The sequence below is a fragment of the Chlorocebus sabaeus genome, chromosome 22 (genome assembly GCF_047675955.1).
Source record: "Chlorocebus sabaeus isolate Y175 chromosome 22, mChlSab1.0.hap1, whole genome shotgun sequence".
Classification (NCBI taxonomy): Eukaryota; Metazoa; Chordata; class Mammalia; order Primates; family Cercopithecidae; genus Chlorocebus; species Chlorocebus sabaeus.
The window spans coordinates 91972848-91991068 of NC_132925.1; the positions used below are offsets into that span (position 1 = coordinate 91972848).

At 46.7% G+C, this 18221-nt stretch overlaps 1 protein-coding gene across 10 annotated transcripts in view; it reads left to right on the top strand.

Annotated features, from left to right (window-relative positions):
- Positions 1-18221, top strand: part of MAP4 (microtubule associated protein 4) — a 221976-nt gene that overhangs the window by 195995 nt on the left and 7760 nt on the right. For all 10 annotated transcript variants that reach the window (XM_073010256.1, XM_073010255.1, XM_073010254.1 and 7 more), the window contains 6 exons: positions 1384-1599; positions 5857-6040; positions 7255-7314; positions 7433-7725; positions 9219-9332; positions 11198-11290. In XM_073010256.1, coding sequence (XP_072866357.1) covers positions 1384-1599; positions 5857-6040; positions 7255-7314; positions 7433-7725; positions 9219-9332; positions 11198-11290 — 960 coding nt within the window. The remainder of the gene's footprint in view (positions 1-1383; positions 1600-5856; positions 6041-7254; positions 7315-7432; positions 7726-9218; positions 9333-11197; positions 11291-18221) is intronic.

An 18221-nucleotide genomic window follows, 5' to 3' on the forward strand; every position in this document is an offset into this window, starting at 1 on the left:
CATGTTTGGTAGAAAATATCTTGTATTCTCATTTACCATAGTGGCCTAAACTAACTTTAAAATCTCAGCCTTTGACCCTATTATATATCTGTAAAAAATGTTCTGTAGAGGTCGGGCGTGGTGGCTCATGCCTGTAATCCCAACACTTTGGGAGGCCGAGGCGGGCGGATCACGAGATTAGGAGATGGAGACCATCCTGGCCAACATGGTGAAATCCCGTCTCTACTAAAAATACTAAAATTAGCTGGGCGTGGTGATGCATGCCTGTAACAGCTACTCAGGAGGCTGAGGCAGGAGAATCACTTGAACCAAGGAGTTGGAGGTTGCAGTGAGCCAGGATCATGCCACTGCACTGCTCTCCATCTCAAAAAAAAAAAAAAAGTTCTATAGAGATTGTTTCTGCTTCCCTTAACAACAACCAAAAGGACAATTGCAAAAATATTCTGAAATTCCGAATTGTTTGCTGTTATCTCAGTGTTACATGAAAGAAAAAAAAAGATTCTGAAATCTCCATTCACGAAAAGAGAATGCAGATTTTGAAGGTGGATCATATAGCTTCAGATGCATAACTAGTACTTATTGCAAAGTTCAAAAGCCACACTGTAGGCTGTGGCTGCTGTTGTCCCATCAAGGTACAGGTAGTTTCAGCATGTTGTCCAGGGTCTTCAAAAAATTAAAAAGTTATTTTAAAAAAAAATACAGCTAATAATGGCTCAATCAATCATCTCCTGATGCTTTTCTTTTAGAATAATTTTAGCCACCAAAAGTTAGTTAATTATTAAGAGTTAAGTAATTGTTTTACTGAATTAAATCTTCAGGTGCCAAACTGCCAGAATTTGTGCCACTAACATTAAGAAACTATTCCCAGGCCAGGCGCGGTAGCTCACGCCTGTAATCCCAGCACTTTGGGAGGCCGAGGCAGGCAGATCACAAGGTCAGGAGATGAGACCATCGACACCTTGAAACCCTGTCTCTACTAAAAATACAAAAAATTAGCTGGGCGTGGTGGCACATGCCGGTAGTCCCAGCTACTTGGGAGGCTGAGTCAGGAGAATCGCCTGAACCTGGGAGTTGGAGCTTGCAGTGAGCTGACATCACCACTGCACTCCAGACTGGGCGACAGAGCGAGACTCCGTCTCAAAAAAAAAGAAAAAAGAAACTATTCCCCACTCACTTTCTCTATCCTGGTCTCATTCCATTATTTTTTGAGCTCAGAAGAAAGAAATGCTAATTTTAAGTTGCATCTATCCTCATTGCTTATAATTTTACTTTGAATTGTGCAATTTATACTTTTTTAATTTGTTTTTATTCTTTTCTGTGTGTTTGATGTTGCCCTTTAAAAAATAAAAATAAAAAATAAAAAAAACAACAATCAACCTAAAGCCTTTGGCCACCACTCAACCTGCAAAGACTTCAACATCGAAAGCCAAAACACAGCCCACTTCTCTCCCTAAGCAGCCAGCTCCCACCACCAGTGGTGGGTTGAATAAAAAACCCATGAGCCTTGCTTCAGGCTTAGTACCAGCTGCCCCACCCAAACGCCCTGCCGTCGCCTCTGCCAGGCCTTCCATCTTACCTTCAAAAGACGTGAAGCCAAAGGTAAGTGGTCACCTAACTACTGTGCCGAGGAAAATTGTTCCCGTCTGAGTGTCAAATAGACAGACTCTTGTTGCTAACAGGCAACAGAATCAGGCTGGTGGAATTGGGAGAAGGCAAGGGAAATGGGGGAGAGGGTGATTTGAAAATTGGCATGGCTACTCTGGGTGTACTGCCTATGGGTTACCCCTGCTCCACAAAGAGCAGCCAAAAAAAGAAAAAAGAAAAGGAAATCAATTTGGGGCCCATTGATGCAGCCATTAACATTTTGAAGCCCTTTTATGCTTTTACCTTTCCCTGCCCTGTTTGGAGGTAATACTCCATCTACTTAGGTTCCTCCTCCTTTCTCTTAACTACCTACTCTTTACCTATTTAAGCACTTATTAACCAGTTTCCTCTACTCCACATACCAATTAGATATTCTTTCTTGGTATAATTCCCACATCAAATGTAATTCTTTGTCTTTCCGTTATCCTGTGGAAGTTTTATCCATTACTATTGTGATATAACTAGCTCTTCCCGCTTATCTCAGCATGTTCCAGCATGATGTGATAACTTACTTTGCTTTGGGCATTAGGCCACCTCTCACTGAGCTACTTCTGAAGTCATCCAGTTTTCCAGGTCACCCACGGTTTCTGTATTGCCCAGCAACCGGTCACATTTGGAGCAGCATTAGCATTACAGAATTGCTCCAGGAGGAGAGGATAGTGGAGGCTGTGGCTGCCTTTCTTAACATCTTGTCTTATTTGAGAAGGGCCTTTAGGTCAGCCTGATAGTACTCTTTAAATTTATGGTACAAAATAGTTTCCCATGTTAAAGTGTCAGTTTTTAATTTAATATTGTGAAGAAAACTGTGGAACCTAGGAGTCGAAGTCTAGGCTGAAACCCTGGCCAAGAAACTGAGAGATCCTCTCATCAACTAGTAACGATAAAATCTTATAAAGTTTTCTCTCTGATCCTCATTTATCCATTCGGTTGCTTTTCTTGATCTTTAGAAAACAATAGATTTGAATAGGAGGGCAGAGGGGAGGTGCCTGGAGTCCTGGCCGCAGGTCCTCCCTGCTGCTTATTCAGCAGCAGCAGGGGGTGACAGAGGAAAGTGTAGGAAGGAGAGGTGTCTAGTGAAATTTCACTCTATAATAAATCATATAAATGAAATGTACTGTACTAGTTGCTTTATATACATGAACTTTTTAAAATTTTTTATTTTTTTGAGATGGAGCCTTGCTCTGTCACCCAGGCTAGAGTGCAGTGGCACACTCTGGGGTCACTGCAACCTCCAGCTTCCAGGTTCAAGCAATTCTCATGCCTCAGCCTCCTGAGAAGCTGGGATTACAGGCACCCACAACCTTGCCTGGCTAATTTTTGTATTTTTAGTAGAGATGGGATTTTGCCATGTTGGCCAGGCTGGTTTCAAATTCCTGACCTCAGGTGATCCTTCCACCTCAGCCTCCTAAAGTGCTGGGATTACAGGCGTGAGCCACCGCGCCTGGCCTGTATACATTAACTCTTAATTCTCTCAATCACCCATGACGTAGGTATCAGTATTTTCATTTTATAGGTGAGGAAGCTTAAGCTCAGTTAAATAAACTTCCTAAAGTCCAGTGCTAGTAAATGGCAGAACCAGTATCTGAGGCTAGAGCTGACTCCAGTGCTGAGGCCCAGGGTTATCAACCACTGTTCTTTTATGGCCTTTTGCTATTCAGCTTTTAAACAGCATTTCAAGATATAGCTGACCTAAAAGGGTGATCTGCATTGTAATTATTAATGTTTGTCTTTTAGATAAGAAACAGATGGATAAAATCTAGCCAGGCATGTAAAGCTGGTCCTCTGTTCTAATGTCTTGTCTTTTCTTTTTTTTTCTTTTTCTTTTTTTTTTTGAGATGGAGTTTCACTCTTGTTGCCCAGGCTGGACCGCCTCCCGGGTTCAAGTGACTCTCCTCCCTCAGCTTCTTGAGTAGCTGGGATTACAGGCACCTGCCACCATGCCTGGCTAATTTTTTGTATTTTTAGTAGCGCTGGTTTCGCTACATTGGGCAGACTGATCTCAAACTCCTGACCTCAAGTGATGCGCCTGCCTCGGCCTCCCAAAGTGCTGGGATTACAGGCATGAGCCACCGCACCAGTCCTGTTCTAATCTCTTTTATCCAGATGAGGAAATAAAGCTCAGAGAGGCCCAGCAATTTGCCCAATAACACTCTTAGAATTAAGGGGCCAAACCAGGAATACAGCTCGGGCTTCTAACCCAGATTTGGCTAGTGGCCTCTTCATCTGCACTTTATTTTGGTAGAAAGATTTGTAGAGACAGAGAAAAACCTATACAGAAAAAAATAAGTAGATTATGATTCTGGCAAAGAAGAAAATGTAAATTGGGAAACAGCAAAATAGCTCCAGTTAACTTCTGCAGGTCATTGAAACCAGGAGCCTGACATCTAAAAGATGCAACATCCTTTTGAGATTTCTATCCCACATAACTTTTTTCTAACTTATTTTATCATTATTACCCTTACTGGCAAAATAAGAAGACTATGCTAGATTATTCTGAATAATAGTCATAGTGTTAAAAATTTGATGCACATCCCAGAGAGCATCTGGTTTAGTCCTCAAATTTTAGGGTGATAGGAAAGGGAACCCCTCTGCCCAAAATCCTACATGTTTCCAGCAGAGCTGGAAGCAGAACCACGTCCCCTGATTCCAGCCTTAGAGTTCTTCACATCGTACTTAGGGCCTTTATTTGTGGAAATCGTCATTACCCTACATTTGCAGAGTTACACTTTATTTGATTGGATGCCAGCCCTTAATTTCTAAGTACTTCCTTAGCTGATTTTTCCATTTAACGATATCCTGCTTGTCTCTACCTCCATACTGCCCTCTTTATAGCCACATCTCTTGGAGTAAGAGAGCTGAGCCCACTGTGTCTGTGATTTGGCATACTCTCTTTTGTAATGTGGTAATTTGTTTATCAAAATAGTGTCTTCATCCCCTATCCCCATAGAAACCAGGCTAAATTGATTGTTTCCCTTCTTCACTAGAGACGTCATTCCCAGCCTCCATGTAAAAGGAACTAGAGTGGTCCAGATGCCAAGCATCTACACTTGAGAGACTTTTTCCCTTTTGCTCTCGGACCGTAGCTGTGGTATCAGTGCTCTTTATCCCTTCTGTTGCTCAGGCTGCCTCTTCTCATCATCTCTGTGCTGAGACCTTTCCTCCTTTATTCCCTGACATCACATATTATCAGAGCTGGTCCTTCATCACCCTCCATTCTAATCTCTTTATCCCAATGAGGAAATAAAGCTCAGAGGCTCAGTGATTTGCTGGAGTAGGGCTGCAGCTCACACTTCTGGCCCAGATTTGGCCTGTGGCCTCTCCACCTTTCTGCTCAGTCCTGTTCAGCATTCTGTAGGTGCGTGTTAGCCAAAAGAACAGCTTGATTTGACTGAACATAATTTTTAGTTTTTGTTTGTGTATGTGTTTAATCTTTGGTCAAGTATAATACATTAGATTTTATTACATTAAATACATTAATATTTTTGGCATTTCTACAGAGGTTACATTAAAATATATGTGTGTGTGTGTATGCATATATATATGCATATATACATATATATATATTAGTATATAATGCAGTAGATCTGGAGGCAGATGTAGGTTATGGTGATGTACCCTTCAGGGCTATTCATTCTCACTGGCTCAGGTTGGATTGAAGTAGTTTTACTCTCTGTTGCACGTCCTCAGATTACACAGCACCCTGCATGGCTAGTTTGCTGCTTTATGTGGAGGACTTTGCTCTTAGAACCATATATATTTTCCTGTCAGTAGCTGCTGAACCCACAGTACCTCCTGTTCTCTGGTACATGCTTGTGTAGAAGCATCTTGTGTCCAGGTGCAGTGACTCAGGCCTGTAATCCCAGCACTTTGGGAGGCTGAGGCAGGTGGATCACAAGGTCAGGAGATCGAGACCATCCTGACTAACACAGTGAAACCTTGTCTCTACTAAAAACCCAAAAAATTACCTGGGCGTGGTGGTATACGCCTGTAGTCCCAGCTACTCTGGAGGCTGAGTCAGAAGAATTGCTTGAACCCTGGAGGTGGAGGCTGCAGTGAGCCGAGATCATGCCAGTGCACTCCAGCCTGGGCAACAGAGCAAGACTCTATCTCCAAAAAAACAAAACAAAACAAACAAAAAAGAAGCATCTTGTAGTGTGACTTCTTGGGGCTATTGCTGACCTGCAGGCCTCACTCCCACTTACCTATTTCCAGCCCATTGCAGATGCAAAGGCTCCTGAGAAGCGGGCCTCACCATCCAAGCCAGCTTCTGCCCCGGCCTCCAGATCTGGATCCAAGAGCACTCAAACTGTCGCAAAAGCCACAACAGCTAGCGCTGTTGCCTCAACTGGCCCAAGCAGTAGGAGCCCCTCCACGCTCCTGCCCAAGAAGCCCACTGGTGAGTATTGCCTGTCTTTCTCTCCCATGGGATCTAGGGAGGGGAAAATGGGATCTTGGCTTTGCCCCAGCCATAGCTCTAGCCAGTATCACAAACAGCTGTGCAAGCCTGCTTACGCACTGGTCCTTAGTGGGCTACCCGGAACAGTGGTAGCCCTATAGGCCTGGGACCTTTTTTTTTTTTTTTTTTTTTTTAAAGACAGAGGCTTGTTCTGTCACCTAGGCTGGAGTGCAGTGGCGCAATCTCAGCTCACTGCAATCTCCATCTCCCAGGTTGCACCATTCTCCTGCCTCAGCCTCCCAAGTTGCTGGGACTACAGGCACCCGCCACCTCCCCCGGCTTTTTTTGTATTTTTAGTAGAGCCGGAGTTTCACCGTGTTAGTCAGGATGGTCTCGATCTCCTGACCTCGTGATCCGCCCACCTCAGCCTCCCAAAGTGCTGGGATTAACAGGCGTGAGCCACCACACCCAGCTAGTACTTAACAAGCCTTGATCTCTGTGTGAGCTTGGCAGTTGTATGTATTCAGAAAAATCTTGAGTAAAGGCAGAAAAATGTACTGCTCATGAATTTCCAGGTAGAATTTACTCTTGCCTTCTTAGTAACCCACAGCAGCTGGTGCTCATGGGCTTACGTGATGATAAGAAGAGGGCTATTCAAGTCCATAGGCATGTATTGACAGCCTACTTTTTTTTTTTTTTTTTTTTTGAGACGGAGTCTTGCTCTGTCGCCCAGGCTGGAAGGCAGTGGCCGGATCTCGGCTCACTGCAAGCTCTGCCTCCCAGGTTCACGCCATTCTCCTGCCTCAGCCTCCCAAGTAGCTGGGACTACAGGCGCCTGCCGCCACGCCCGGCTAATTTTTTGCATTTTCAGTAGAGACGGGGTTTCACCATGTTAGCCAGGATGGTCTCGATCTCCTGACCTCGTGATCCGCCCGCCTCGGCCTCCCAAAGTGCTGGGATTACAGGCGTGAGCCACTGCGCCTGGCCGACAGCCTACTTTTAAGGCCACATAGAAGGCGTTATCAGGGCGGTACAGAAGAATAAGACACAGTGCCTGACCATCTAGTTTACCACTCCATTCCCAGGGACTAAGACAGTCCCTGGCTCAAGGTAGATATTCAGTAATTGTTAAATAATGAGGAATCTCAGTATTGGATGGACTATCCAACAGGTCAGTTTGTTAAATGTTATATTAATAAGTATATTTTGTACAGCAATTAAGACTGAGGGAAAACCTGCAGAAGTCAAGAAGATGACTGCAAAGTCTGTACCAGGTAATAGCCCCTCTGCCATTTTGCAGAGCCCTAACTTGAACCCCCACCTCCTCTGTGGCTTAAGTCTCCCTTTTTCTCTCTCTCCCTGAACCCGTTTTATCTCTGACTCCTTTTGCAGCTGACTTGAGTCGCCCAAAGAGCACCTCCACCAGTTCCATGAAGAAAACCACCACTCTCAGTGGGACAGCCCCCGCTGCAGGGGTGGCTCCCACCCGAGTCAAACCCACACCCATGCCCTCCCGGCCCTCCACAACTCCTTCCATAGACAAGAAGCCCACCTCGGCCAAGCCCAGCTCCACCACCCCCAGGCTCAGCCGCCTGGCCACCAATGCTTCTGCTCCTGATCTGAAGAATGTCCGCTCCAAAGTTGGCTCCACAGAAAACATCAAGCATCAGCCTGGAGGAGGCCGGGTGGGTCCAGGGAACCCAGGGTCCTGTCATGCTGGCCCCTGCATCCTCCCCTCCATCTCCACCCACTGTTCGCAGGCCCACCAAAGCAACAGGCAGTTAGGACACTGGACTCAGCGTCAGGGTATTTCAGCCTGGGCTCTGTAGTGGGCTTTGTGCCCCAGCAGCAGGGAGGGCGGGGTGGGCTCAGCTCTGGGCTTTCTCTTCCTGTCTCAATAAGAAAGGCTCCTTTTCTAGATGTTGGGGTCTGGGTTTACATTTTTGCTTGGATGTAAAAGGATTATTTTATAGAAGAAACAGAGGAGGCCTCAGAGATTCCGCAAGTATGAGAGATGCTTGACATGAGCCTAGTTTTTCATGGTTCTTAGCCTGCACAGGGAATGTCAGGATAGGCAGAAGGTAGAACACCTCTTACTTCCACAACCCATCACTTGAGTGGAATCTATCTGAAAGAGGACTAGGGTGTCCTCTTGTGGCTAGGATGAGTCGTGCTGTGAGCCTCTGGCCTTCCTAAACAACAGGACTGCACTGCATATAGTGATGGAGAAAGATCACAGTGCTTCTTCACTTTTAGGATTTTCCAGTGGTTATGATTTTCTGGTTGCATCAATCCCAGAATTATTTAACTGTTGGTAACCATGGGAACTCTGTGTGAAAAGGTGGTGATGAAAGTCCATCTGAGAACATTCGGGTCCCTGGAATAGTGACCATCTCATCTCCTAGGTTATTCGCTAGCTCTACACCACCACCACCACCATCCAGGGCAGAATACTTAAATTGCTTAATCTGGAGCTGTTTAGATATTCAGGAGGGACAAAAATGAGGTGGAATCCTGGTGCTGTTGGAAGACACCGATGGCAAGCTGAGATCAGTCTAGGGAAGAGCCTGAGAGTTGCTTGTGGTAGCGACAGTGGCTCTGGTGTGCCCAGCAGGCCTCTGGGCTGTGCTGCTGATGGCCTACCTCCCCTTGTCTTTGCTCTTATGGTTTCATGGTGCAAAAGTTACAGGAGGTCTTGGGTGGGGAGTTGAGTGACTTGATCTAGTGAATTGTTTTCCGCTCCAACATACCTGGAGAATGTGACACTTTCTATCAGTATTGACTTCTCTGGCCGTGGCAACTGCTTGGGGCATATCAGAACATTTGGCATGGGGTGGGGGGTATTGTAATTGGAAACTCATGCCCCAGCACACTCTCAGAATCACTAATTTGGTTGTCTTAGCCTTCCTTTGTGCCTTTTCTCCATTAAATAGTGTCTTGACCTGTTCCTCATGTCTCGAGACTGTGGCCTGCAGCTCCTTTTTTTGTGTCCCTCTACTGAAGGATCTGTGACTTGGTCTACCCTGGGAAATGTGTGGTTTTGCCTAGGATCAAAGGCCACCTGCTTTTGCCTGGTGGCCTGACCTGGATTTGAGTCCCCTACAGCCTTCTTCCCTTCTTGGCATTTGAGCTCTTATCCTCTTGGTTTGAAATTTGCCCTCCCTTTATCTCCATCCAGGCCAAAGTAGAGAAAAAAACAGAGGCAGCTGCTACAACCCGAAAGCCTGAATCTAATGCAGTCACTAAAACAGCCGGCCCAATTGCAAGTGCACAGAAACAACCTGCGGGGAAAGTGAGTTTTACTTAGACCCACCTCTGGAAGGTGAAGATGGTAAAATACTTCTTCCAGCCTGAGCCACTTGCCCTCTCTTGCACTTTTTCCCTTTCCTTAACTAGTTTCTACTTCTTCTCCCCCATATTCCCTTCTCTGTGCTTGATGACTCAGCCATCAGAAAATTTTTTGTATTAACTTTGAAAGTTAATGGAGTTGGGAGCCCATTAGCCCTTTGGAGAATATATATATGTATATAATTTTTGGCTGGATAAAATGGATCCAAAGACTTTCGTTCATTTCCTTCACACTGACCTTGATGTGAAACCTACCTGGTATGGATGCAAATACAGTGCACCTATATTCGTTATCAGGAAGACATGGCAGGGGTAATTTCCACCACCTGGAAACCTGGAGCCCCTGTGCTTTACCTTGAACTAAAAGATCCCTCTCATAACGCTGCTGGCTATGGAGATAACTTCATTTGTCCTGGTTCCCCAGGTCACCTCTTAACTGAAAGTTAGGATGCTCATTCCCAATGGAAACCCACTTAGTATAGGCATGCAGCATCAACTGGAGGGCAGAGGTAAGCTGAAACCACAGGTTCTTTCCCCTTGCTTCTGTAAACCTGGAAACCAGGCCCCTCCTGAGTTCTTGCAACACCTTCCTTAGCTGTAGCAGGTAGGTGTGCCTCTGCCAGAGAAGCCCGCACTCCAGCCCTTAGGGACCAGCATGGGAAGTCTCAGCCTAGGGCTGAGTGAAGAAAGCTGCACTGTGGCTTCTAGGTGACTACTAGAGGTCCTAGGTTCAGACCAAGGCTCATTAAGTAGTTTGCTAACCACTTGTTTACCATCAAAGTTGTGAAAAAGGCTAGAAATGAGTAGGTACAATGAGGTATATGGGTTGGAGTGTCTCAGGATTTCTGTACTCTGTGGAGAGCTCTTCAGCCTAGGGCCTGCATCATTTGCAAAGAAAGGAAGTTGGCAACTATTCCTTCTTGAGAAGGTCCTGGGATTCTTTGTTCCCGACTCTTAGAGCCAGGGCTTTGGTGTTTCTCAGTTCAGGGGAAGCCATTCCCGTACTATACAGTGTGGTTGTGCCCCCAGGATTGGGCGTCATTGCTCCCCTGCTGAGAGCCTGTTCTTTCCACATGGGCATCTCACAGGGCAGAGGATTAGGCATATGGAAGATTCAAGAAGGTATTTTACCCTTGAGTCAAAAATACTATGCCTTCTCGAGCCCTGAGACAAATGGGCTAAGTGTGGAGGCTGCAGCCGCTCCCCTGGTAGTGGAGATTCTGTATCCATTTGTATTCACATCTGAGCACTGTCCCCTCCTTCCTGTTAGTATCATCTGTGCCCTTGTTGCCAGCTGCCCAGTGCTTCTCAGAGCAGCCTTTGCTTCTGAGAGTGGGTCTGGCTGCAGCCATTCCAGGGCCCAGATTTAAGGGAAGCACCCTCTTTGGGTGAGAACAGGTCCACATGTTAAGACTCTTGCAGAGAAGAGCCAAGGACACTGTGCCCAGCTCTTGAGGAGGGAGCAGGGCAAGGAGGTAGGGCTGTGCCTGGTGGGGCATCAGGCTGGGCTGCTGCCTGGGCCTTGTGAACCACAGCCCCACCCCCAAGGAGCGGTGATGACCAACATGCCCCGCCTGCGCAGCTCTGCTCCTGTTGTTGTGTTGTCTGTTCACGTTTTTCACTCCCCTTCTTGCTCTTTCACATTTCTTTTCCTGTGCTTTTCCACATGTTCTGTAGAAGATGGGGGTGGAGGTTTAACAACACTTTTTGTTGGTCATTGTGATCACGTGTGGACTCACTGCCTTCCCTGTGTCGATTCTAACCAGTCCTCTCCCTTTGTGTTGTTTTTTCTGTTTTCTAACACTCCAGGTCCAGATAGTCTCCAAAAAAGTGAGCTACAGCCATATTCAGTCCAAGTGTGGTTCCAAGGACAATATTAAGCATGTCCCTGGAGGTGGTAATGTAAGTATAAGCTCTGGTTAGCTGGCATCTGAGACATAGCTCACTGTGGGGTATACTGGGGAGAGAGCCAGGTGCCCATGTAGATAGAATCCCAGTGACCTGAGCTGTGGCATTCTCTAAGAAGCAGACTAGCAAACTGAGGGGACCTTCATGCTCCCATGTTAGACAGGGTGTTTCTGGCGAGCCCCTGAACACCAGCATGGTGATATCCACTCAGTATCTTTTTACCCATGTGGGTGGGAGGCTTTGGATTTTTCTCCAGCTATGTCAGAGCCTGGGTCTGAGCACAGCGGTCAGCAGCAGACCTGTTGCCTGTCTGGAGTCCATTCCTGGGATGCATATGTTTGTCTGCATGCCCTTGAATTACCGTGGGAATAATTGCTCTGAGACAGATGTCTACATCTTTCCAGAGCTCATGTTTGAATCCTTGTTATTATAAAATAAGAATTAATCAACATTTTCTTCCTATCCCTTCCCCGCGTTTTTCTTCATCTTTGTTGCTCTCCAGCTCTCTAGTTTTTCCCCTACTTTATTTTCTCTCCCTACCTTCTCCTCTTTTTCTTTTTCTTTTTTTTTTTTTTTTTGAGACAAAGTCTCACTCTGTTGCCCAAGCTAGAGGCAGTGGTGCAATCTCAGCTCACTGCAACCACCACCTCCCGGGTTCAAGCGATTCTCCTGCCTCAGCCTCCCGAGTAGCTGGGACTATAGGTATGCGCCACCATGCCCAGATAATTTTTGTATTTTTAGTAGAGATGGCATTTCACTATGTTGGCCAGGCTGGTCTTGAACTCCTGACCTCATGATCCGCCCGCTTCAGCCTCCCAAAGTGCTGGGATTACAGGCATGAGCCTCTGTGCCTGGCCCTCCCATTTCCCTTTCTGCTCTCCCTTTTTTTTTTTCCCTTTTCTAATCCCTTCCTCCTTTTTCTTCCCCTCCTTTTTTAGTCCCTTTTCCCGTTTTTGTTGTTGTTTTTGTTGTTATTTTTTGAGACAGAGTCTCACTGTTGCCCAGGCTGGCATGCAGTGGTGTGATCTCGGCTCACTGCAACCTCCACCTACCAGGGTCAAGCGATTCTCCTGCCTCAGCCTCCCAAGTAACTGGGACTACAGGCATGCGCCACCATGCCCAGCTAATTTTTGTATTTTTAGTAGCAACGGGGTTTCACCATGCTGGCCAGGCTGGCCTTGAACTCCTGACCTCATGATCAGCCTGCCTCGGCCTCCCAAAGTGTTGTGTTACAGGCATGAGCCACTGTGCCCAGACTTTTCCTCCTTATCTTTTTGTCCTCTTTCCTCTTCCCCCCAAACATCCTTCTTTTTGTCTTGCTGCCATTGTGTGCCAGCTCTATGATGGGTATTGGGGACACAAGTGATCCCAGCTCACAGGAGGGTTCTGGTCTAGGGAGAGATAGGGCAAAGTCTTACTGTCGTTGAGTGTGTGAAGAACACCCTGTGTGCTTTCTGCTTGTCACTGTGGCAGTGCCCAGGCGAGTGGTACTCTGTGGAGTTGTACCAGAGGCACCAGAGGCTGCCATGCACAGCGCCTGCCCTCACCGCTCTCTTCCAGACCAAGTGAGACAGCCTGTCTTGCCTCCGTTTCTTTTGAGTTCATTCGGTTCTTTCTCCTTGCTGTCCTGAACTGGACTAGGTCCTGCTCCACTTACCCTTTTCATTTTTAGACTCTGTTAACACTCCTGCCTCCTCCTTGGTGATCATGACATTCTGCCCATGGCCTACAGACACCCCCAGCCGTTCTATCATGAGGAATGCGGCCATGAGCTTTCATTCTTGCCCCACACAACTCTCCTTCCTGCCCCTCATTCCTGGTCCTTCTCACCACTGCCTCTTCCTGGACTGGGTAGAAATGGCATCCTTTACACTCGGGTGGAGTTGCTTGACCAGACATTAGTCAACCTGGAATAGGGTCAGCTGAAGTGAGGTGACAAAGATCCAGCCCACGAGGGGCCCAGGCAGCCGCTGAGCCTGGCTTTGTCCTGGATTAAAACAGAAGGTGAACAGGGGTTCTGAGGGAACCGGGTCACTTGTGTGGGTGAGACATAGAAATGCATTTGTGTGTGTTGTGTGGTGCATATAAGAGCTCTGAAAATAGTCACCATTAATGTATCACCTGCTGTGATGTTTCCACACTGCCTACACATGACCTCACATGTGTAGGGTTTGTTTGTTTTGTTTTGTTTTGTTTTTTCTGAGGGTGAATGTATTTTTAAAGCCTTTTCACTTTAGGAGGCTTCCTCAAACAGAGAGCATTAGGAGGCTGCTGTGAGCAGTCTTTCCTGGTGGGAAGATGAGGGTAAACAGCAGCTGGCCACAGCTGAACCCAGGTGCTTTGTTTCCTTCCATAGCCTCCATCAGTCCTTCCCTAAAGCCACCACAAGGAAATGTGCAGTTTAAAATGATGGACACCATAGTGAGACCCCCGTCTCTACAAAGAAAAGTCTTGCTCTGTCACCAGCCTGGAGTGCAGTGGCGTAATCTCGGCTCACTGCAACGTTCGCCTCCCAGGTTCAAGTGATTCTCCTTCCTCAGCCTCCCAAGTAGCCAGGATTACAGGCGCCTGCCACCATGCCCGGCTAATTTTTGTGTTGTATTGTATTGTATTGTATTGTTTTTATTTTATTTTATTTTTATTTTTATTTTTATTTTATTATTTTATTTATGATGGAGTCTTGATCTGTCGCCAAGGCTGGAATGCAGTGGCATGATCTCAGCTCACTGCAAGCTCTGCCTCCTAGGTTTACGCTATTCTCCTGCTTCTCCTCTCAAGTAGCTGAGACTACAGGCGCCCGCCACAATCCCCGACTAATTTTTTATATTTTTTAGTAAAGACAGGGTTTCACTGTGTTAGCCAGCATGGTCTCGATCTCCTGACCTCATGATCCGCCCGCCTCGGCCTCCCAAAGTGCTGGGATTACAGGCATGAGCCACCACACCCGGCCTAATTTTTGTATTTTTGGTAGAGATGGGGTTTTGCTATGTTGGGCAGGCTGGTCTCGAACTCCTGACCTCAAGTGATACACCCACCTTGGCCTCCCATAGTGCTGGGATTATAGTAAGAGCCACCGTGCCCAGTCCCAAAAACAATCTTTTAAAATAAGGCCAGGTGCAGTGGCCCTGGGAGGCCTAGGCAGGAGTATTGCTTCAAAACCAGCCTGGGTTTCAGAGCAATTTTAAATTAGCCAGACGTGCCTGGCGGCATTAGGTGGCATGTGCCTGTGGTTCCAGCTTCTCAGAAGGTTGAGACGGGAGGATTGCTTGAGCCTGGGTAGTTGAGACTGCAGTGAGCCATGATGGCACCACCGCACTTCAGCCTGGGTGACAGAGAGAGACGCTGTCTGAAAAAAAAAAAGAGAGGGGAAGGACCTGCTGTGCAGACAGAACAGCATTACACACTCCCCACCCACACACATACACAAAGAAATACCGCAGTTACCACCAGGATGAGAAGCTCAAAACAGGATCCTAGTTAATGCTCCAAAAATGCCCCGACAGACACACAGACATACCCCTTGATGAGAGCCAGGAGGACACCAGTGGAGTGGAGAGAGGGGAGTGATGAGCCAGCGCCAATGTAGTGGCTTCTTCTGTGGCTAGTCCCAGTTAAGATTTTGTGTCCGTTTTGGTTCCATTTCACCCTTGCAAGGGGCTGTGCATGTGTAGTGGGTGCTGAGACGTGCTGGCAGCTGACTTCCACAGCATGTTTTGGTTGCCTGAAGTGTGCCTGCAGGCTCTCACAGAGTGGCAGGCAGCCTGTGTAAGCACAAGCAGAGTGAGGTGTGTGATGCCGTGATTGCTCCTAGGACCACAGAGAGCCAGCGTGGTTTCTGCGGTCCCCGAGGAGGGGACACTTGGGCCAGCCCATGAAGGAGATGGCACACATGGTTCCCTGAGGCTGAAGCATACAGTGGAGGCAGGGTGGTGTGGGGGAAATGTTTGGAAGCAGATTGTAGACTCCTCCACGTAGCCACCTAAGGAGGGAGAACTGTAGCCTAGAGGTGGTGGGCTTTATTAAGTGAGTGAGGCTCAGTTAAGCTTTTTAAAACTTTTTACTGGGCCAGGCACAGCGGCTCACGCCTGTAATCCCAGCACTTTGGGAAGCCAAGGCAGGCGGATTGCCTGAGGTCGGGAGTTCGAGACCAGCCTGACCAACATGGAGAAACCCTGTCTCTATTAAAAATATAAAATGAGCCAGGCCTGGTGGTGCATGCTTATAATCCTAGCTACTCTGGAGGTTGAAGCAGGAGAATCGCTTGATCCTGGGAGGCGGAGATTGCAATGAGCCGAGATTGTGCCATTGCACTCCAGCCTGGGCAACAAGAGCGAAACTCCATCTCAAAAAACAGAAACCAAAAAAACCCAACTTTTTATTGTGGGAATTTTCAAACACACACATTTGAAAGTAGAAAGTAGGAAAAAATAGTAAAATGAACCTTTAATTCATTTTACTATTTTTTTACAGGGTACCTCATTTACTATCTACATGAGCGGTCTTGGTTTATCTATATATGCCTATCCCAAGTATTTTGAAGCCAGCCCTATATATATTATTTATTTGTTAATACTTTAGCATGTAACCGGGCACGGTGGCTCACGCTTATAATCCCAGCACTTTGGGAGGCCAAGGCAGGCGGATCATGAGGTCAGGAGATCGAGACCATCCTGGCTAACAACATGAAACCCCATCTCTACTAAAAATACAAAAAATTATCTGGGCATGGTGGCACGTGCCTGTAGTCCCAGCTACTCAGGAGGCTGAGGCAGAAGAATCGCTTGAATCCGGGAGGCAGAGCTTGCAGTGAGCTGAGATTGTGCCACCGCACTCCAGCCTGGGTGACAGAGCAAGACTCTCTCTCAAAAAAAAAAAAAAAAAAAATGCATATATTGATCCATATATTTAAAATATCACTAATAAGGTATGTATTATAATACAGGCTTCAACTCTTTTAATCTTAAGTTGTTTTTACTCTACAAGTCTCCACTCTATTTTTTTTTTTTTTTTTGAGACATAGTCTCGCTCTGTCACTCAGGCGTGAAGCTGTAACACATTTTAAATCGTATTTTTGTATAAATAGCTTTAACATTTCAAGTTATTTCTCTAGGATGTATTCCTAACATAGGACTCTTATGTCAGAAGCTACATCTGTTTCATGGTGTGGGCTACCTAGGTTTTTTGTTTGTTTGTTTGCTTTTTGAGACGGAGTCTCACTCTGTCACCCAGCCTGGAGTGCAGTGGCGCGATCTCGGTTCACTGCAACCTCTGCCTCCCGAGTTCACACCATTCTCCTGCCTCAGCCTGCTGAGTAGCTGGGACTACAGGCGCCCGCCACCACGGCCAGATAATTTTTTGTATTTTTAGTAGAGACGGGGTTTCACCGTGTTAGCCAGGATGGTCTCGATCTCCTGACCTCATGAGCCGCTTGCCTCGGCCTCCCAAAGTGCTGGGATTACAGGCATGAGCCACTGGCCTTTATTTTTATTTGTTTGTTTGTTTGTTTGTTTGTTTGTTTGTTTTGACACAAAGTCTCGCTCCATGGCCCAGGCTGGAGTGCAGTGGCGTGATCTTGGCTCACTGCAACCTCTGCCTCCTGGGTTCAATCGATTCTCCTGCCTTGGCCTCCTGAGTAGCCAGGATTACAGGCGTGCACCAGCATGCCCAGCTAACTTTTGGGTGGTGATTGTTGTTTTAAAGACAGAGTCTCAATCCCAGCACTTGGGGAGGCTGAGGCAGGTGGATCACAAAGTCAGGAGTTCTAGACCATCCTGGCCAACATGGTGAAACCCTGGCTCTACTAAAAATACAAAAAGCTGGGCGTGGTGACACGTGCCATAATCCCAGCTACTCAGGAGGCTAAGGCAGGAGAATCGCTTGAACCAAGGAGTGGGAGGTTGCAGTGCATTGAAATCGTGCCATTGCACTCCAGCCTGGTGACTGCAGTCTCTACAAAAACCCTGTCTCTACAAAAAAATGCAAAAATTAGCTGGGCATGGTGGTGTGCACCTGTAGTCTCAGCCACTTGAGGGACTTGAGTCTGGGAGGATCACTTGAGCCTGGGAGGTTGAGGCTGCAGTGAGCTGAGGTCATGCCTCTGCACTTCATCCTGGGCGGCAGAGTGAGACCCTGTCTCAAAAGAAAACAAGAAAGAAATGTGTGACTCTGCATCTTGGTGAGGGCCCATGCCTTGGAGAGTGACTCTGTTAACTTCTTGCATGTGCTGTTGTGGTTACAGCTAAGATGAGCTTGTCACCATTGCTTCAAGACCCATGTTAGGTTGGTTTAAGCAGCTACCAGATCTTTGGCTGGTAAAAGTACCCTTCCCTATGCCCTCTCTTATGAGGGATAAGGATAGGGAGATGTTTGGATGAGGCCTTCATGGCCCCCTCTTCTTGAATTGGCCATTTCTTCCCCTAACAAATAACAAGATACCTTGTTTTAAACCCAGATAAAGCACTTAGAATGGTGTGGCCACCAACTCTGTAGCTGCAGGGACTCCATTTGCTGTCAGCACACACTTAGGAGGAGGTATCTGTGCTATATCCTAACTTCCATTTTGGAGATACCTATAAATATCTGTATAATGAACTCTAGATTGAGGAGAAAAGAAACAATTTTCTGTCTATGGAAAACTGCAGACTTTTTGAAAAGATGAGACAAAGTAGAGGCTGTGTGTTTTCACAGTAGTAACTACTTTGTATGTAATTATCAAACACGTGAAGCAATTATGGTATAGTTCCTGGTGGTGTCCCTTCAAGAGATGATATGAGAAAGAGACGGATTGAAGCAAGAGCCATGTGAGGCCGTATGGAAGGCACCCTTTGAGCTGGGCATTGAAGGATGGGGAAGAAAACACAGTGGGTTTTTTGGGTTAGGCATGAGCCGAGTTTTAGAGGCAAGACTGAGAATGGCTCTGGCAAGC